The sequence below is a fragment of the Cydia splendana genome, chromosome 9 (assembly GCF_910591565.1).
Source record: "Cydia splendana chromosome 9, ilCydSple1.2, whole genome shotgun sequence".
NCBI classification, from domain to species: domain Eukaryota; kingdom Metazoa; phylum Arthropoda; class Insecta; order Lepidoptera; family Tortricidae; genus Cydia; species Cydia splendana.
In genome coordinates, this window is record NC_085968.1 from 18,962,599 (window position 1) to 18,984,299 (window position 21,701).

The following is a 21,701-nucleotide window of genomic DNA, read 5'->3' on the forward strand; positions in this document are numbered from 1 at the left end:
CATAATTTAAGATTTAGATTTCCTTTTATTTCACTCCGCTGATAAGTAGGTATTTATTTATCATTAATTTCTAAGCGTCAGCAACCCTAGCGTTGTGCCGGTGCGCGCGGTGTGGGGAGCGGCGCGATGAAGGTCACTCCATTGTATTTTTGTGTAGGTATCAAACCGGTAGATATTTGCGTTTTCTTTGAGAGATAAGTATCTGTTCGTAAGAACTATTATATAATCTGTGCCAAGGGCCACATTGCAGTTAATATTTATGACTTTATCAGACATTATTATATGTCAATATTACATACAAAATAGCCAGGGAGGCTCGCCGGCCGCAAGTGAGAGGTTCGCGGGCCGCTGGTTGCCGACCGCTGTTTTAGAGCATGAGAAACGAAAAATAATTATATGAAGACGTTTTCAAATAAAAATAATTTTAAGATCTCCTGAAATATGAGTACATGCGGCAACACACTAGCTTTTTCCTATGTTTTTCCATCAAAACATGTGCCGAATTCAAGTCTCTACAAGTTCGAAGCTATTCAAGCTACTGTAAAAAAGCGCCCGTATGAGAACAACCCGGCCTTCACGTTTGTCAAAACGTGACATTGACGTTTTGTATATACCATAAATAATACAAAATATTGCAAAGTTATTAGTTTAGGTGTATAAATATTTCGTAATAACTCGGTTCCATGTTATATTATTGAGTTTAACTTTCTTCTCTTGCGTTGGTCGGCTTTTCACGACCAAACGCATCCTACTACTTGGACTTGGACGTACATTTGTGCCAGTGATAAAATAACTAAGGGGAAACGATCTAGTATTGCGAGTTTTGTGTACAATAATAAAGCCTCCGGTTACCAAGCAAAGCAAAGCTTACAAAACTACGTAGTTATGAGTAGCAGAAACGATGGTGCTAATAATGAAACTAGAGAACTGGATAGCTCAGGTACTTCTCAATTTTTAAGTGCAAGGTTTAGTACATACATAACTTTGTACCTAATCATGATAATGTAACCTAATATAGGTTAATGGAGATTCAGTATATATGAAATCTTAGCTTTGATTTCGATATTTGGCTATTTTGGACAAGTACCCTCTTTTTCAGAAATAAAATTAACTTGCTTTGCCTACTCCAGAATCTAAAATCTAATAATAAAATATTTTGAGAAATAATAGTAATTATCAAATAAATGGTTGACTGTGCTTATGTTATCTGTTTAATCTTGTTGCAGATGAAGAAACTCCAATAAATCCGGAGGTCCGTATCCTGTCCCGGATCTTTGGTGTCCACCGAGCAAGTGTGGCATCTATGCCAGGGACTAGTGGTAATTATTATATCAATCACAATAAAAATATTGATAGGATCAATTTCCTAAAAATATTTTTTTAACCATCTTTATATGACAGATGGCAGTTACTTTTTTAAAAACTAGTACCTACTCGAATTCTTAGGCAATAAGCCATGGCAAAAAAGCTGAGACAACACTACGAGTATGATGTAAATTAATTTTGTGTTAATAAGGGTTTGTAAATGCCAATGGTGGATTGTCCATAGTACTCTATTCCAAACAGCAGCTTTTTAGGGTTCCGTACCCAAAGGGTAAAACGGGACCCTATTACTAAGACTTCGCTGTCCGTCCGTCCGTCCGTCCATCCGTCCGTCCGTCCGTCTGTCTGTCACCAGGCTGTATCTCAAGATCCGTGATAGCTAGACAAATGAAATTTTCACAGATGATGTATTTCTGTTGCCGCTATAACAACAAATACTAAAAACAGAATAAAATAAAGATTTAAATGGGGCTTCCATACAACAAACGTGATTTTTGACCAAAGTTAAGCAACGTCGGGAGTGGTCAGTACTTGGATGGGTGACCGTTTTTTTTTTTTTGCTTTTTTTTTCGTTTTTTTTTGCATTATGGTACGGAACCCTTCGTGCGCGAGTCCGACTCGCACTTGCCCGGTTTTTTTAAACAGTTGAACACTTTTCATGGAAAGCCAAAAGCTCTGACTTGCCCACTAAAAAATTTCTAGGCCACTTGTAGGTCCAACCGGCATGTGAAAATTCCATAAAAAAATTGACCAGCGAAAATGCATGAAAAAGCCTTTTGTGTAAATCTGAGGTTGGTCCCAATGGAGGCTTTAGTTTAGAGTTTAGACCCACATAATTGTCGCACACAGTATGGTTAACGTAAAAAAACCGGCCAAGTGCGAGTTTGATTCGCGCACGAACACCCATACCATTGGACAAAAAACGGCAAAAAAATCACATTTGTTGTATGGCAGCCCCAAAATAAAATAATTAAATATTTATTTAATTATTTTATTTTGTTGTTATAGCGGCAACATGTCTAGATACAGCCTGGTGACAGACAGACGGACGGACAGACGGACAGTGGAGTCTTAGTAATAGGGGCCCGTTTTTACCCTTTGGATACGGAACCCTAAAAACATGTATATGTTCATTGTTCAGGTGCAAGTCACCTTGTGAGCCCGTTGCCGACTACGCGCCGCACGCCACGAGAGCGCGACCGTCTCTTCTGGACACTTCTTGGCAACTCTAGCAGGCTGCCGCCCAATGCCAGGTATGCTAGTAGGAACCTACTACTTTTTCAAGTGAATCTTTTTAATACATTCACTGCCAAAGTTTTCGTAGCGCTACGCTATTAGCCGATCCCAGCGTTTTCCCGCTTTGTACAGGAAAGCGGCTACGAACAGAGAACCCACCGAGAGGGTTCCCGGCACTTAATGTAAGTATTAATTAAGGAAGTGATTCGAAAACCCAAATTAAGTTAATGAGAATTCAGAATAAGGTGCCGTGGCCCATGGCTGCCCTTTCTAGGCTATAACCGCGAAAATCGAAGTTCGCAAATTGCGGGCATCTTTCTCTGTCACTCTAATTACGCCTTCATTGGAGTAAAAGAGAAAGATCCCCGTAATTTGCGAATTTCGGTTTTCGCGGTTGGCCCTCTGATCCATTTCAATAAGAAAAATACAACTAGGAACCTTCAAGAAAAGAGCGTAGCGTAAAGATCGATCTTAAATACCGGCAACGCACTTACAACCCTTGTGTTGCGGGTGTCCATGAGCGACAGTAATTGCTTACCAGCCGGCGATTCGTCTGCTCGTTATCATAAACCTCCTATACCATAAAAAACTAGCATTACCGATCATGTAGCGAAGCCGCGGACAGACAGACAGACATGGCGAAACTAAGGGTTCCTAGTTGACTACGGAACCCTAAAAGGGAAATTCAAAAATTGGCCTTGTATATATGGCGGATATGATATTCAACTCTATAGACAGCTGTTAAAGTTCAAATTGAAACAAATATTTTTTATTACATGCAGTAGGTTCTAAAATTGGTTAGTCTTTTTAGTCTTAGTCTTCTAAGGTTGCATCACCAATTTTAGTTATCTCACCAAATATACGATTAGAAGAACGGACTCCAGTGTACAATCTTTTTCACATCACCTATTCGAAAAACGGCTTTTTATTCCCCGCTAGGAGGGATCAAAGTGGCACTTTTCTTCCCTGCTAGGAGGGATCAAAGTTGTACTTTTCTGTTCTAGGACACGATTTTTTCTTTCTTGCATACTATTTTTTTTTTGCTCAAATAATACATATTTTGGAACATTACAATTTCCTCATAGTTGATGTGAAAAGCAGTATGTGTCACACGGTATCAAAATTATTTCGTCTTGGGCGTTAACACTTGAATGCCTCATTACGCTCAGGATTCAATGTACGCCCATGTATTTTGATCCCTTGTAACACAAACTACTATTGTCAGGTGTCGAAGCGGGCCTCCGCCGCGCGGGCCCCGACCCACAACCTTCGCCGACTTGTTGGAGCCCGACCGCCGTTCACGCATCGCGCTCACACGCCACGCTTCTCCCGCAGGTAAAACAGACGCTTTCCAGAAAGATTTTCGTACATTGACCCGCGACCATTTCGTACCTGTGACGGCAAAATTTGACACTTACATCTATCGCACTAGTATGGCTTGTGACGGTAAAATCTTTCACTTGTACTGCCTGGCCACGACATTGCGCGACCAGCGGCAGCGGCGGCGGCGAGCGAAAAGCGAATGTTACAAAATAAGGCGAAAAGAAGAGAGAGGCCACGACGCGCCGCTGCCAGCGGCGAGTCGCGCGAATTTACTCGAACGACCGGCGGCGGCTAGGCGCGGCGCGGCGGGCGGTGGACACAAAGACACGGGCGCGAGGAACGCGGCCACGACTCACAGCGGCGCGACCGGTCTTAGCGGCGGTACGCATCGGGCGGTGGATCGTAGAACAGATTTTTTTATAATATTCGCGCGCGAAAATGACACGGAAGTGTTTATCACGGAAATATTAAATAGGTCTGCAATTTGGATGTCGAAACATCCTAAACATAAGTTGCGGCACGTAATTAAAAGGTTGTGGGAAGAAATAAAAGAAAGTTTTGGAGTATATAATCAAATGTTTCTATACTCATTGTAGTGTAAGTAAGTGTACCTACTCGTAAAATTTTGCGGGATGCTTTTCTATATTCTTCGTACAACACTCTAAATTCACCAAACGTATAACGGCTTCTATTAATAAGTTCCTGCACACCTTCTCTTACATATTTAAAATATCTCTCATGAAATATGAGCTGCTGTCGAGGCACTGAAGAGCCACTTTTGACAAAGACATTTTTAAACACTTGAGTACGTCCCATTCGCTCGACGCCGCCGCCGCTGCTGCGAAGTCGTGGCATGCTCGCCGCGCCGCTCTACCTTGCCGCGCCGCCCGCCGCACCGCTGGTCGCTTAAGACCAATGTCGTGGCCAGGCCGTTATTCGCCTAGTATCCGCAAACCGTCCGATAAAGAAATTCGTTCCAAAAAGGAGGTTATCGATATGGCCGGATCTCTGTATTTTTTTCCATTTGTCGAAGATTTTCTATCGCATGTATAACTTTCATTTATAAATTATTAAATATTTTATTAGGTTACTGTTGTTACTAACATAAATTATAAGTATGTTGTCTTTAATAAAAAAATAATAATTTAATAACGGGGAGTCGCTGACAGTGAATGTGTTAAAGGCCGGTAACGAATTTATAACCCCTTTGGTGTCCATGGGCGACGCTCCATGCTCCATGGGTAATCGCTTACCATCAGGCGATGCGTCTGCTGGAACGAGTAGTTTCCTACAATTCCTATTGATTCAAATTATACTAATGGTACTTATGCTTAGCAGGTAGCGGCTACCAACCCAACGCGAGCCAGCTGTCAAGTCTGCACTGTTCTTTGCGCAGCATTCTGCGCAAGCGGCCCTACACGACCACCGGCAATGGTAACTACATAGACTTTGTCTTGTTCTCTCTAGATCTTTCGCTTGCTCAGCAGCTCGGGTATTAATACAGGTGCTAACACAAGCGGTAACAAAACAACTTTGCCCCCTTGTACAACAAATAACTATTTACCCCCTTATTCATAAACGTTTACTACAGTTGACAAGCCGATAATAATCGTTTGTCCCTTTCCATCATACCTACACGTCGGCGTCGGAAAGGGACAAACGATTATTATCGGCTTGTCAACTTTAGTAACCGTTTTTGAATAAGGGGGTTATTCTTCATTCTTCTTTAGTAACGGGTCCCAGCTCAAGACCAGTGTTGGTCCTGCGCGCAGCCCCGGAGTCAAGCCGCGGCGAAGATGAGTCCGATGGCAGAGGCCGCATCGACCGTGACCGGAGCGACCGCGACCGGGACCGCATCGACCGTGACCGTGACCGGAGCGACCGAGACCGGGACCGCGGTGACCGTGACCGCAGCACTAGGGAACATGAGGAGCGTCATCACGACCCAGAGCCTATTGACCTTGATGATATTGAAGGTACTCGTATTAATCACCAGTCTATAGGGGTTGTACTATTACCAATAGTTGGGGAGCCGACGATGCTAAATGTGTAGTTTCTCGAGCGTCGTACAGACGAAAGAAGAAAAAAAGTTATATAAAGTTTTTTTTTCCAGCGAACCGGAAAGCATCTACAATTTTTTTTTAATTTCGGGAGGTTGGTGGAGGGCTAAAAAATCGTTAAGCACTTTGTGGATTTGGTCGTTTTTGTCCAAGTTAATGCTATATTTTTCTATAACTTAATATAACACTTATTTGTAGGCATTTTCTTAATCTGACGAACACAAGTTTGACGCCTAATTTTTACATTATAACCGTCAGATTATGGAAATGCGTACAAATAATTATCAGATTTAGTAATAGCACAATTATAGCGTTAATTTGGACTAATATGACCAAATCCACAATCTACTTAACAATTTGTTGAACCCCCCCACCAACTAATGGATCAACATAGACGGCTAAAAGGGGTAAAGGTAGACTACACGGGGTAGCAAGATATCACTCATATCTTAATCTGACGCGCTCGAGTAACTACAAAAATCCCCTCTTGGCTCCCCTACTACAATGCAGTGTTCTTGAGTCTGTCATCTTGTGTCCTAAATCAGAAACTTTGAGCTTATATTCCCTGGGGGTTCCTGTGCCCCTAAAGTTTACGCACTTTTGTCATTTAGCGTCCCACGGTCCTAATACAAATTTCCCCTAATTTAAAAAGCGGTGCCGCCATTTGCATGGCGGCCATCTTGAGGGTGTCGATAGTTTCGTGAACGTTTTATTTGATAGCGGTGAAGCCATTTCTACTAAAATCTCAAATGCATCTTCTGTACCACGAGATTTGAATAAATGATCTTCCGCACTACGATTATTTTTCTCTTGTGATGATAGTTCATCCTCCGAGTAAATTATTAAAGCTAAATGAAGGTCGTCCATTTTCTCTTCTGGATACGTTTCGTTTGACCTTGGTGGCTGACGGTGTGTTATGACGCCGTGGAACTTTCCACATGTCGTCACCGTAAAGGGCCTTTTGCATCCGCTACATGACGGCCGCTATATGACGGCACCACTTTCCTAGGAATCCAAAGCTTTATTGGCTTGTTTTTTTTCTGATTTGTTAGGAGTGACCAATTACTATGTAGTGGCCAATAACTACGAGTATAGCAGTCACCCTACCATTGATTCGATTTGACTGTCAGTTTTCTTGTATGTTGTGTGATTTGTATTGATGTCGAAGATGTTTCAGAGCCGGTACCGGGGCCGGCGCCGGCCTTCTCACCGCGCGCCGACGCTGACGCCGCATATTTTGCTGACGAGACGATGCGAGGTAATATTAAATATGAGCAGAAATTTTGACATTAAAATATTTATTGTTTAAAACTTTAACATTTTTACACATTATTACGTCTACAATTTTTTCTGCTTTGGCCTAAGGTTGACTGGTAGAGAATGCGTCATGGGCCTTATGGCATTAAGTTCGCCTTTTGTACACTAAGTTTTTCTTTTGTGCAATAAAGTATAAATAAATAAATATTATTTACGAAAACTGGACTTGAAAGTTCGGGAAGCCATTGAAATTAAAAACAGCAATTTCAATCGGAACGATGGTTTTAGGATGTCATACACATGCAATCCAATCAATAATAAATGTAAACAAGAAATAATACCGCCGGTCGATTTGTGTAAGACTGTACAATACTTATATTTATTTTTATTTATTAAAATGCGGAGTGAGCCACACTTGATATAAGGCGGTTAACACACTGATGCAGCGACGCCGACGGTGTGATAACTGCCTAAAAAAGCCATTTGTTTGCAGCAGAGGAGCCCCTGAACATGTCCGCGGGTGCTCTGCTGGAAGAAGAGATCCTCGAGGTGGAGCCCGGCCCTGAGCCCGCTCCGCGCCCCGCCGGCGACAATGAAACGGTAGTTTTATTTTTAAATAAAAAGACATTATTGTGTATGACTTGGACGAAGAAGCTTATAAAAAACACCGACGTTGTATATTTGTGTATATGTTATGTCTTATTAATGTACATATTTGTATATTAGGAGCCTGCAGACACGCCAGCAGAGTCAAGCCAGCAGAGAGGGACCAAAAGAAAAAGAGAAGGTGGGTTTCATTTTCTTCATGTGCGAAATTAATTACATCAGTTGAACTTTAGATTAAATTTACAAATAACGTTGATGTTCAGTCAAGTGTAAAAATCATTGACATATATCTAAGGACGGGCATTACGGGCAATAAGAATGGGGCCAGTACAGCGGTGTCACGCACACGAATTCGAGCCAATCGTGCAGTCTAACGCAACAACGCGATTGGTTGATGAGTTCGCATCACGCGCGCGATTGGTCGCAACTAGTTGCGTTAGACTGCACAATTTGCTCGAATTCGTGAGTGACACCGCTGAACTAGCACCATTCTTAGTGCCCGTAAGGCTCGTCCTTAGATATAGATAATTATGTCAATGGTAAAAAGATGGACGCATAAACAAATTCAATTCTATTTTCTAGTGCCATTAATTCAAATTTGTCTGACAATTTTTTGTATGCTGGGCCGCTAGAGGATAAATAAACAAATACAGTATTTTTGGTTACAGGAGAAACGCACGATTCGGCATTGGCTCTCAATCATGTGAGTTAAATATTAATAACTATTCAAGACTGTTGTCGAGTTAAGCCAAATATCTTAGTTTTTGTAATATATTAAAGTTCCGTACTTATTACTTTACTGGAATAAGTACGGAAAAATAATGAGAATAAAAATTATGAGAATACTTTTGTGCAGAGCATCCTTCGTCTGCTGGAGTGCCCGGTGTGCATGGAATGGATGGAGGCGCCCATCACGCAGTGCCGCCGCGGGCACCTGGTGTGCGGCGCGTGCCGCAAGCGGCTCGACGCGTGCCCCGTGTGCCGCACGCCCTTCTCGTCCGTGCGCAACCGCGCTATGGAGGTACACTACATGTTACCAGGCGTGGCTCACTCCGCGAATCCTTCGTTTCCTGGAGTGCCCGGTGTGCATGGAATGGATGGAGGCGCCCATCACGCAGTGCCGCCGCGGGCACCTGGTGTGCGGCGCGTGCCGCAAGCGGCTCGACGCGTGCCCCGTGTGCCGCACGCCCTTCTCGTCCGTGCGCAACCGCGCCATGGAGGTACACTACATGTTACCAGGCGTGGCTCACTCCGCGAATCCTTCGTTTCCTGGAGTGCCCGGTGTGCATGGAATGGATGGAGGCGCCCATCACGCAGTGCCGCCGCGGGCACCTGGTGTGCGGCGCGTGCCGCAAGCGGCTCGACGCGTGCCCCGTGTGCCGCACGCCCTTCTCGTCCGTGCGCAACCGCGCTATGGAGGTACACTACATGTTACCAGGCGTGGCTCACTCCGCGAATCCTTCGTTTCCTGGAGTGCCCGGTGTGCATGGAATGGATGGAGGCGCCCATCACGCAGTGCCGCCGCGGGCACCTGGTGTGCGGCGCGTGCCGCAAGCGGCTCGACGCGTGCCCCGTGTGCCGCACGCCCTTCTCGTCCGTGCGCAACCGCGCTATGGAGGTACACTACATGTTACCAGGCGTGGCTCACTCCGCGAATCCTTCGTTTCCTGGAGTGCCCGGTGTGCATGGAATGGATGGAGGCGCCCATCACGCAGTGCCGCCGCGGGCACCTGGTGTGCGGCGCGTGCCGCAAGCGGCTCGACGCGTGCCCCGTGTGCCGCACGCCCTTCTCGTCCGTGCGCAACCGCGCTATGGAGGTACACTACATGTTACCAGGCGTGGCTCACTCCGCGAATCCTTCGTTTCCTGGAGTGCCCGGTGTGCATGGAATGGATGGAGGCGCCCATCACGCAGTGCCGCCGCGGGCACCTGGTGTGCGGCGCGTGCCGCAAGCGGCTCGACGCGTGCCCCGTGTGCCGCACGCCCTTCTCGTCCGTGCGCAACCGCGCCATGGAGGTACACTACATGTTACCAGGCGTGGCTCACTCCGCGAATCCTTCGTTTCCTGGAGTGCCCGGTGTGCATGGAATGGATGGAGGCGCCCATCACGCAGTGCCGCCGCGGGCACCTGGTGTGCGGCGCGTGCCGCAAGCGGCTCGACGCGTGCCCCGTGTGCCGCACGCCCTTCTCGTCCGTGCGCAACCGCGCTATGGAGGTACACTACATGTTACCAGGCGTGGCTCACTCCGCGAATCCTTCGTTTCCTGGAGTGCCCGGTGTGCATGGAATGGATGGAGGCGCCCATCACGCAGTGCCGCCGCGGGCACCTGGTGTGCGGCGCGTGCCGCAAGCGGCTCGACGCGTGCCCCGTGTGCCGCACGCCCTTCTCGTCCGTGCGCAACCGCGCCATGGAGGTACACTACATGTTACCAGGCGTGGCTCACTCCGCGAATCCTTCGTTTCCTGGAGTGCCCGGTGTGCATGGAATGGATGGAGGCGCCCATCACGCAGTGCCGCCGCGGGCACCTGGTGTGCGGCGCGTGCCGCAAGCGGCTCGACGCGTGCCCCGTGTGCCGCACGCCCTTCTCGTCCGTGCGCAACCGCGCCATCACTCCGCGATTTCGTCGCGTCGCTACAAGTACATGCGGCCCACACCAATTTTGGTGTCTAGCCATAGTAGTTGCCGCGGACCGCTATGGAACGGACGCCTGCTAGCTAGGGCTTCCAAATACCGGACTTCTTTCAATACCGGTATTAATACCGAAACTGTCTTCATCAATACCGGGATCCCGGGATCCCGGTATTGACTATGAATCGCTTTAAATTTTTGAGTTTTATTAAAAAAAGACTCACTGTAACACCAGATATGTATGTCCTTAGCTTAGGATATTAAACAATAATCGCCATCTGCAATAATACGGAATATTACGCAAAACTCTGCATAGAGGGCGTCACTAACTCAATCACATGGCCTATCGTGAAACACGACAATTGAAAGTTCGGTTTCAACCTCTCTATCACTCTTGCTTATTCGATCGATAGATCGATCACAAAATTTCGATTTTCGTGTTTCGCGGTAGGCCACCTGTAAACAAACCGCCTTGAAGCATCAATTTCATAGTAAAACTTGTCAAAACACTGGTTAAGGCGTAGTATGTATAAGTTATATACTCTATGGTTTACTAAACAAATTAGTGCTGCACTCTGGCGGCAGAATAATGCAGTAATACTCCCTATTATAATTTCACCCTCCAGGTTGGCAATCATTTTATCCGCCTTGTTGACTTTACCACTTTCACTAGTCACATTTTTAGTTCAACCTGATAAACCAGCCTGATAATTTGATAAATATTCAAATTTGCCACCAAAAATTCGTTTGCTATAATACAATTCCTTGCTCATTTCTTTCCACTCTTTGATATAATTTTAAGAACTAACTATATTAATATCAAATCCTGAACATCAGAATTCATCACCAAATATTTATCTATGCATATGCACCGATCTTGTTTCAATTAAATGATCTTCTTTATTTATTATGACGACCGGTCTGGCCTAGTGGATAGTGACCCTGCCTGCGAAGCCGATGGTCCTGGGTTCGAATCCCGGTAAGAGCATTTATTTGTGTGATAACACAGATATTTGTTCCTGAGTCATGGTTGTAATCTATGTACATAGGTATGTATTTATCTCTATAAGTATGTATATCGCCTAGCACCCATAGTACAAGCTTTGCTTAGTTTGGGGCTAGGTTGATCTGTGTAAGATGTCCCCTAATATTTATTATACTTTTAAATGGGCAAGTAATATTCTTGATACAGCCGAATTTAGTCATTTTAATGGAATTTAAACCGTATAATCGGCACATTTTCATTGTTTTTGAAAATACCGGGATCCCGGTATTGCATTAAAAAATACCGGTATTGAAAAATGCGTTTTCACAGACGGGATCCCGGTATTTCGGGATCCCGGTATTGGAAGCCCTACTGCTAGCCCTTGCGCCACCTAGCGGTCATATATGTCGTAATAGACGCGTTTTGTTATAGAGTGCAACTTCTGTTCGTACTACTATTATTTATTCTGTGATGTTACTGTAGATCAGGGATCGTTAAACAGTGGCTCGCGAGCCGCATCTTTGCGAGCCGCTTTTTGATTCTGCAATTACGGCTTTTTAACCTTTGACCGCCACAGACGGCTGTCATCGGAAAGTCTCGCCAAGAACGCCAACGACAGCCGTTAGCTTCGCCAATGCAATAGGGACTTACCCGGGACTGCGTAAAGTTCAATTTCGCTCAAATAATCGCGATCGCCTGGCGTCTGGGGCACGTAATATTTGCCGTTTGGCGGCGTGGTTAAATAATTTAGCCTATATACGTTTCACTGCTGGGCACAGGCCTCCTCTCAAGCACGAGAGGGTTTGGGCTATAGTCCCCGCGCTGGCCCAATGCGGGTTGGGGACTTCACAGACAACTTTGAATTTCTTCGCGGATGTATGCAGGTTTCCTCACGATGTTTTCCTTCATTGAAAAGATAGTGCTAAATATCAAATGATATTCCGTACATAAGTTCCGAAAAACTTATTGGTACGAGCCAGGATTTGAAACCGCGACCCCCGGATTGAAAGTCGGACGCCAGATCCACTCGGCCACCGCCGTTAAAAAGGGGCAACTAAATAATTTATTGTATATGTGGCTCTTTGACATTCCAGTTAAAACTGATGATCTTACTGTACGGCTACCACCAGTTTTGACATTGACAGATACGCTCGCGTCTACGTAAATTACTTTCTATACATCTCGTTTGCACTAATATACGAGTATGAGCGAGATGCATAGAAGGTAAGTTACTTAGACGCGAGGGTATCTGTCAATGTCAAAACTGGTGGTAGTGCTCTGTAGTTGGCCTTTCAAATTGCCAATTCCTGCTTGAGACCATCGGTCTTCTGGAAGTATAGTGTTGGACTTTATCTCTTTCCAATAAGGTTTAACATTAAGTTGAACAGTTTTTCCGTGTGGACAGGACGTGGCAGGCGTGCTGCGCTACCCGTGCCGGCACGGCTGCGGGCGCTGCCTGCGCGGGCCGCGGCGGCAGCGGCACGAGGCGAGCTGCGCGGCGCGGCGCCACGCCTGCCCGCTGCCCGCCTGCCGCGCCGCGCCGCCCATGCCAAGAGCCAAGCTGCAACACCACGCACAGGTCACCAAAGCTCTGGTTTCCTCGGAAAGCGGTGCCGTCATATAGCGGCCGTAATACAGCGGTGAATGACGTCACTAGAACGTTGTCTATGTAAACCAAATGACGCGGTTTCCTAGAGTGCGGTGATTGACACCGTAACGTCAAAAAGCGGTGCGGCCATTTGCATGACGGCCGCTATATGACGGCACCGCGCTTTCCTAGGAATCCAAAGCTTTATATCTACACTGAAAAAAAAACCTGGTACTGGTAACCAGAATCTGGTTAGCTGTACTATATTGTCTTGTTGTATATGTGACGACAGGACACTTTGTAAACATAACCAGACCATTCTTGTTAAATTAAATTTGTTAATTTTATGAAGTGTATAGTAGTGGGTATAAGACTTTTAGTAAACCCAACTAGCCGGTCTGTTAATGGTTACTAAATAATACAGTAACATATACGTTCCTGTCCTGTTGCTATAACAAGGTATTCAGTATATGTAACTGAACGATTTGTGCGGTGTACTGGTTTTATATTGTTCACGTTACCAGAACGCACTGTGCTAATGGGGCTTCTAAACGGGCCATATGTTCACTGCAATATGTGGCCGGCAACTATTAGTGTCCCTCTCTAACATGTGAGTAAGAGGACACCAATAGTTGGGTTCTGGTTACGTGAACAATATATAACCAGTACACTCTTCTAGTAAATACAGACAAGTTTTTAAGCACACTTATTTTATTTTATTTTATTGATCAAATAAGTAACACAGCATTACAGTAAAACCAAGGCACTGTGACACTACAAATGAAAAAAACATTTTGTCTCCACAAAGAAAACAATAGACACAAAAATGACATACAAATTAAACATTGGATTTGGGCGACGACGTAACAGCGTGGCTCCGTAGCGTCGTCTGACTCGGCGTAGGATTCGGCAGGTTGCCCCGGAACCGCCGAAACACCACACCCTTCGGCCAGAAGTCCGCGCTTGCGATGGTGTCCTGCAGAGGCCGCGGCACGCGCACTACTAATGAACTGAAGTGCACATAGTGACGCGACTGTAGCTGGTGCACCCTCAGCGTGTAGCCAGTCTTCCGGCGGACGTACTCCACCACCTCGTCGGCCCCGGCGGAGTAATGCAGGCGAGACACGTAGAGCGCCTTACTCGGTGTTGCAACTCGTAGGCCAGAATTAACCGGCTCCGCAGTGCCACACAGAGTTTGACGAGGCGCCCTGCGCGCCTTGCGTTTCCTTTCCACCAGTGTGAATCCCTCCTTATCCACATCGGTGCGGGAGGACTTTTCCTTAATCGGAGCCCGCACATTTCACTGTGTCAGCAACACGCAAACAACACGCACTTATACTATACACTTGTACTAGTTTACAATAAAATTATGGACAGGATCTACGTAAATAAAAACATCGACCGGCCGCAACGTAAGACGCTGGCGTAATGGCTGCTGTTCTGTGACTTGCGCAATTCCTTTCTCCGCCCCCCGCCACCCGCGCATACACCGTGGTGTTGGCACAACTGTTTGATTCGTTCAGACTACAATGCATTATAGTAACCACAACATAATAACTTGTAACGTGTACACTCGTATCTTTATTTTTACATATCAATAATGTTACGATGCATATATTAAACGAGACAAACGTTTAATATTTACAACACTTGCATCTTTACATATACAACGAAATTGTAAGCAGTACTAAATTGCATTTAACTAGAATTAAACAGTGATGTTTAAAAACAAGTTTTACACGATACAACATTTTTTGTTATTACTACCGGATTTTAGTAGGTATAACTATATTTTTAATTACTATACGTTCTGGTAGTATTGTAGAAAATTATTTTTTTCGGTGTACACGGAGGACACATGCTTGCAACTTTTGTGTCGAGACATGCTTGCCACAAGTACTGCAAGACGAGCTATCTACCTATAATCTTTTTTAGGGTTCCGTACCCAAAGGGTAAAAATGGGACCCTATTACTAAGACTCCGCTGTCCGTCCGTCCGTCCGTCTGTCTGTCTGTCAGTCACCAGGCTGTAACTCGTGAACCGTGATATACAGTTGTGATTTTCACAGATGATGTAGTTCTGTTGCCGCTATAACAACAAATACTAAAAACAAAATAAAATAAATATTTAAGTGGGGCTTCTATACAACAAACGTGATTTTTTTGCGTAATGGTACGGAACCCTTGATACGCAACTCCGACTCGCACTTGGCCAGTTTTTATTTTTGTCAGGGGTGGAGGTAATCCTCATTGGATACTACTGCCGACCCGCTATCCGGCAGCGTGCCCGACTCGGCCGCGCTAGAGATTTATCTCCCAGCCGCCTACGGACTAAACCCCTCCACCCTGTAAAATGTTTTGCTGCCAGAAACTCTGCGCTATCGATATACGCGTTGTTTCCAGGTCTGTAGTTGTGTAATCCATGGATTCTTCAAAAGGCCAATTAAAACCTCACGTTTGGAAATAATTGATTATAACGGGAAAGCGTTTACTTAATCCCAAAAAGATCGAGATGTTCCGTATTAATACATCTGCAAATGTGTCGCTTAACTTCAAACTCGGGTAAATCCATTCGACCCTCTCAGCAAATATCGACCCTATTCCCTTTTCTTAATACCATAATCGCATAATCTGACAGATGGATTTACCCGAGTTTGAAGTGAAGCGACTCAAATGTCGATTAAGGTCATAAATATGTCACAATGCCTTCACTTTTACGCCTGCAAGTGTAAGTGTAAAAGTCACAGTTTCAGTTATAGTCCGACAAAAAAAATTAAAAAATTATTGAAAGCGCCACTTCCTACGTAACTGTCATATTATTGACCTAAAATGCTTAAACATGGCAACAATTTAGTACATGGAATTTTTTTAGTTCCATTTTATTTATTTTCTACTAGATATTTTATGTCGCACTGTACTACAACACCATTGTGTTTTCAGACACAGCACCCGGAATCGTTCAAGACCGGTACGCAGCACGTGATCGCCCTGGGCGTGCGGTGCGAGCAGCACGTGCAGCTCGTGGTGGCGGCGCTCGGCGCGCTGTTCCACGTGCGCGTCGACATGGACGTGCGCGCGTGGGGCGTGTGCGCGCTCGTGCAGCATCTGGGGCCACAGGACCAGGCGAATAACTACACCTACGAGGTGAGAGGCCTATGGAATAGAATAGAATAGAAAATAATTTATTGGAAACAACACAATCTTAAAATGAATACAGACAAACATGTAACATAGGTTATGTACTTGGTTGTCCCAAAGAGGATACTACTCAAGATGTGTCGGAGCACTTAGTGCAACGACGCTGATTTTCAGTGGACCCTTAAACTTACTAAACATACTAAAAACAATGCGTAAAATAATAATGGCCGGCATAAAAACAGAATTATTACGCGAAACTCTGCATAGGGGGCGCTACTACCGCAATCCATCACAATTTGGGGGTCTACCGCGAAACAAGAAAATCAAAATTTTGTTATCCAACCTCTCTATCACTCTTGCACATTCGAGCGATAAAGAGGCAGATAACTAAACTTCGATTTGTTAACAAACCGCCATGATGCATCAATGTCATATTTTATTGTCTGTGAAAACTTGTCAATATACAGTTTAAGGGACAGTATTTATAATTTAGGTACTCTATGGTTTACTAGCTAGCTTAGTGCTGCACTCTGGCGGCAGAACATTGCAGTAATACCCCCTATTCGCGCAAACTCTGATACCTACGCGTCGCTTTCCGCTGGCGGTACAGTCGCTATCAGATACATCTGAGCGGCCAAGGTGCTCACAAATTTCTGAACAGGCCTCTAATGTCAAGGCGTTAGAGTGCGTGTTCAGATATTTTTGAGCACCTCGGCCACTCCGATATATCTGATGGCGACTGTACAAAAAGTCAGTGGCTCTAAAAGCTGTATCTGCAGAGATTACAGTGTGGAATTCTTCAACTAGGAGTGTACTGATTTCTACAGGATCGACAACGCACATATGACCTCTCAAGGGGTTGCAGGCGTCCATAGGCAGCGGTGACCGCTATCAATCAAGCGGCTCGTATGCTTATTTACCAAAACGCCGTATATCTAAAAATAAATTCGATTATTTCACTTTTCGCCGAAAGACTGCAAGGTTTCTCTTGCAGTCTTAAATAATTTTGGCGTTATTCATAAACGCGTTACTGGCCTGAATTAGTTATGAATCGTTTGTCTTTATCTGTTATTTTGACTTATGTATTCGTAAGAAAGGGATAAAACATTTAACTAAATCAGGCCCCTAAAGTTTTATGGATAAGGCCCACTTGCACCATTCCACCAACCCGGGGTTAACCGGTTAAACCTGGAGTTACCATGGTTACCAGTACAATTTGACACTAGGTTAATGGTTTAACCGCTTAACCACGGGTTAGTGGGATCATGTATACCGTAAGGGGGTATATGTTTTATGAATAAGGGGGTTATAGTCTTCCGCCTGTCCTACAAGTTGACATGTGACATGTATGTACAGGTGACAGTGAACGGGCGGCACAGCGGGCGGCGCCTAGTCTACCGGCGCGCCACGCACAGCGATCTTGAGAACCCCGTGCTCAACACCAGCAGGCAGGACTGCTTCCACCTGACCCTCGACCAGGTACTGACAGTACCATAGTTGACATGTGACATATATAGGTGACAGTGAACGGGCGGCACAGCGGGCGGCGCCTAGTCTACCGGCGCGCCACGCACAGCGACCTTGAGAACCCCGTGCTCAACACCAGCAGGCAGGACTGCTTCCACCTGACCCTCGACCAGGTACTGACAGTACCATAGTTGACATGTGACATATATAGGTGACAGTGAACGGGCGGCACAGCGGGCGGCGCCTAGTCTACCTGCGCGCCACGCACAGCGACCTTGAGAACCCTGTGCTCAACACCAGCAGGCAGGACTGCTTCCACCTGACCCTCGACCAGGTACTGACAGCACCATAGTTGACATGTGACATATATAGGTGACAGTGAACGGACGGCACAGCGGGCGGCGCCTAGTCTACCGGCGCGCCACGCACAGCGACCTTGAGAACCCCGTGCTCAACACCAGCAGGCAGGACTGCTTCCACCTGACCGTCGACCAGGTACTGACAGTACCATAGTTGACATGTGACATATATAGGTGACAGTGAACGGGCGGCACAGCGGGCGGCGCCTAGTCTACCGGCGCGCCACGCACAGCGACCTTGAGAACCCCGTGCTCAACACCAGCAGGCAGGACTGCTTCCACCTGACCCTCGACCAGGTACTGACAGTACCATAGTTGACATGTGACATATATAGGTGACAGTGAACGGGCGGCACAGCGGGCGGCGCCTAGTCTACCTGCGCGCCACGCACAGCGACCTTGAGAACCCCGTGCTCAACACCAGCAGGCAGGACTGCTTCCACCTGACCCTCGACCAGGTACTGACAGCACCATAGTTGACATGTGACATATATAGGTGACAGTGAACGGACGGCACAGCGGGCGGCGCCTAGTCTACCGGCGCGCCACGCACAGCGACCTTGAGAACCCTGTGCTCAACACCAGCAGGCAGGACTGCTTCCACCTGACCCTCGACTAGGTACTAACAGTAACACCTAAGAGAATTTAGACTAGAGGAATATTGTCATAGTACATTATGTAGTCAGTACATTTCCTGCCATCTTTCGACACAAATGATAGAACGCCAAGGATAGGCCAAAGGTATGGTGCCATCTTTTCGAGCGATTGCGCCATACCTTTGGCCTACTCTCGAGTAGATGGCGATACTTTTTGACATTTTACAAATTCAACACATATCAGTGAAAAAGTAAGGATCAAAGTCAAATGTCGTTCTAAAAGTGTTAATCATTTGTGTCGAAAGATGGCAGTAAATGTACTGACTACATAATTTACTTTGACAATATCCCTCTATTTCAAATTCTCTTTGGTATCACTCTTCACTGTCCATCGGTGGAGCTTATGCCTTTTGTAATAAGGTTTACTGTCAGTTAACAGCGTGGGCGATGGTATCTATAGTCACGTACGAACTTTCATTTGGGACCCCGTTTCTTTGAAATGTCGTTCTTGATCGTGTTAGGGTTAAGACCGCCACAAGTTGATTCGGGAAAAGTAATAATTATGTTGTATTTGCTTAAATCAATATTTATATGTTACAACTAAAAAGTACCGCTTATGAGCATTTGCCAATTTGAGGAATTGTTAAGAAAGAAAAAAAATGAACATATAGTCTCTCTAATTGATATTTGATTGAGAAATTTTGCTAAATACTGAAAAATCGCTTCTTTTGTCACTTCGTTTGGTGCTTGATGACTCGATAAAATGTACTGTCCCGAAGTGGTGTCCCTAATTAAGGGACAAGGTCAAATTCAATAGCTAAAAGTCTGTACGTCCCGTCGGTCCCGTCCTTCTTTGGAAACTGCATAAAATACAGACTATAAAATAAATGCTCCTGACAAAGCGCCATGACACTTTGTTATGGCTGTGGTTAAACCTTTTAACCGCCATTGAATTTTTCACCGAGCGTGCTCGCGTCGCCGCCGGTACGAAGTTACACGAAGTTTTGTCTTATTTATCAGACTGCGGCGAATTGAGCCCGATTTTGTGTCTTATACAGTATGTCCCAGAATTATCCACACCGTTACAGTGACACCGGAAGTAGGTCAACTCAAGAGGAACCTAATCAACCTAACATGACCCCAGTAAAAGTTGCATAGTTTTCGACTTATTAGAGAATTTTCCCCTTTGTATTAACATTTTTAGTACAAAGGGGAAAATTCAATTTTTTTTCGGTAATAACTCGAAAACCGTGCACCTTTTACCAGGGGTGCGAAACTCCTGACTTCGGCCAAACTCGGCTCCGCTCGGCTCAGCATTGCTCCGAGCAATTATTAGGGTTGGCACCACTTGACTTCCTTTTGCGTGCACGACCACAGATAAGATAATCACTTGATTTTTGACAACCCTAAATAGCCGAAAGGGATAGTGCCATATATTAGAAAGGGACAACATGATTCGACCCTGAACCGCTGTCAAACTTCGTTTTTGTAGGAAGTTTCCTTTCTGTACGGTAGTACTATTAATTATTCTGTGCTTTTACTGGGGCCATGTTAGGTTCCTCTTGAGTTGACCTACCTCCGGTATCACTGTGACGTGGTAATTCTGGGACACCCTGTATAAGTCTACGGCGGTTAAAAGGTTAATGGCGAACGTTTTGCAGGCGCTCAACTACCTGCGCTTCAAGAACGAGCACTCGGAGACGGACAAGACTCTGGACCTCGTCATCACGCTGGCCGAGGCTGAGCCTGAACAGGAACCGGCCGACGAAGACACGTGAACACGTACATATGGACTATTAGCACAGTCTATATAACAATACAGTCACTCGACGAAGACGTCTTGACAGGGCAATCGTGCGAGGATTGGGTCGCGCGCACCCGAGCTGCATACATCGCCATTGTTAGTAGCTCAGTACTAATTACAGGCATTGACGTATATCTCAGGACTGGCCTTACGGGCAATAAGAATGGGGCATGAATGGGACCAGTACAGAGCGGTGTGACACTGCTACAACGCGATTGGTTGACGAGTTCGTATCACGCGCGCGATTGGTCGCAACTAGTTGTGTTAGACTGCACGATTGGCTTGGATTTGTGAGTGACACCGCTGAACTAGTATCATTTTTAGTGCCCGTAAGGCTCGTCCTGATATACGTCAATGCTTACAGGGCTACCGTGTCTTATAGTCAGGGTTGGTACTGGCTTCCACGTATTTCCAATACAAATTACAAAATACATTTTTAAAAGTATTTGAAATACCAAATACAAACTACTTTGGTGACTGGTATTTGAAATACAAAATACAAATTACAGTGTTTAAAATAATGTATTTCAAATACAAAATACTTTTCATTTTTTTTTGTTTAAACATTTAGTTTTTTTAACGAATATCCTTTCCCAAAAACTTATAGGGTCATTGCGCTTGTTTTCGTTCAGCTCTAGTTTTCGTCCACTTGACGAAATTTGAATATAAAGCTACATTGCTGCAAATAGTAAATTAAAAATGAAATATATTATTTGCTAATCTGTCAAGTGGTCGAAAACTAGAGCATGGACGGAAACTACTGCAATGACTCTATCCCCTGGCTGTTGACGAAAAAACCGCGCAGAATAGCTCGCGCATTGTACCTATTTGCCCTCGTACAAGTCGTACAATATATTAAAAAAAACCGGGCAAGTGCGAGTCGGACTCGCGCACGAAGGGTTCCGTACCATAATGCAAAAAAAAAAACGAAAAAAAGCAAAAAAAAAAACGGTCACCCATCCAAGTACTGACCACTCCCGACGTTGCTTAACTTTGGTCAAAAATCACGTTTGTTGTATGGGAGCCCCATTTAAATCTTTATTTTATTCTGTTTTTAGTATTTGTTGTTATAGCGGCAACAGAAATACATCATCTGTGAAAATTTCAACTGTCTAGCTATCCCGGTTCGTGAGATACAGCCTGGTGACAGACGGACGGACGGACAGCGAAGTCTTAGTAATAGGGTCCCGTTTTACGCTTTGGGTACGGAACCCTAAAAACGTTCGATTTTAGGATCATAGAATTTAATAAAATGTATTTATAGAAATGTATTTTGAAGCTTGAAGTATTTGAAATACAAAATACATGTGAATGCAGTATTTGAAATACCA

At 45.1% G+C, this 21,701-nt stretch overlaps 1 protein-coding gene across 1 annotated transcript; it reads left to right on the plus strand.

Annotated features, from left to right (window-relative positions):
• Positions 1-615: 615 nt before the first annotated feature.
• LOC134793787 (E3 ubiquitin-protein ligase siah-1-like) lies at positions 616-20,376 on the plus strand. The gene is made up of 15 exons (XM_063765460.1): positions 616-940; positions 1,227-1,319; positions 2,465-2,576; positions 3,785-3,894; positions 5,221-5,316; positions 5,613-5,858; positions 7,111-7,200; positions 7,693-7,799; positions 7,926-7,986; positions 8,474-8,508; positions 8,662-8,826; positions 12,825-12,998; positions 15,947-16,150; positions 17,501-17,623; positions 20,228-20,376. The coding sequence occupies exons 1-15, from the start codon at positions 886-888 to the stop codon at positions 20,342-20,344; spliced, it is 1,788 nt and encodes a 595-aa protein (XP_063621530.1). The 5' UTR covers positions 616-885; the 3' UTR covers positions 20,345-20,376.
• The last annotated feature ends 1,325 nt before the right edge of the window (positions 20,377-21,701 follow it).

Bases quoted from the DNA above. Each gene is read 5' to 3' on its own strand.
- LOC134793787 (XM_063765460.1), top strand. From the start codon at position 886: ATGAGTAGCAGAAACGATGGTGCTAATAATGAAACTAGAGAACTGGAT. The intron at 7,800-7,925 runs GTAGTTTTATTT...TTTGTATATTAG, and splicing joins CCGCCGGCGACAATGAAACG to GAGCCTGCAGACACGCCAGC. The intron at 8,827-12,824 runs GTACACTACATG...CCGTGTGGACAG, and splicing joins TGCGCAACCGCGCTATGGAG to GACGTGGCAGGCGTGCTGCG.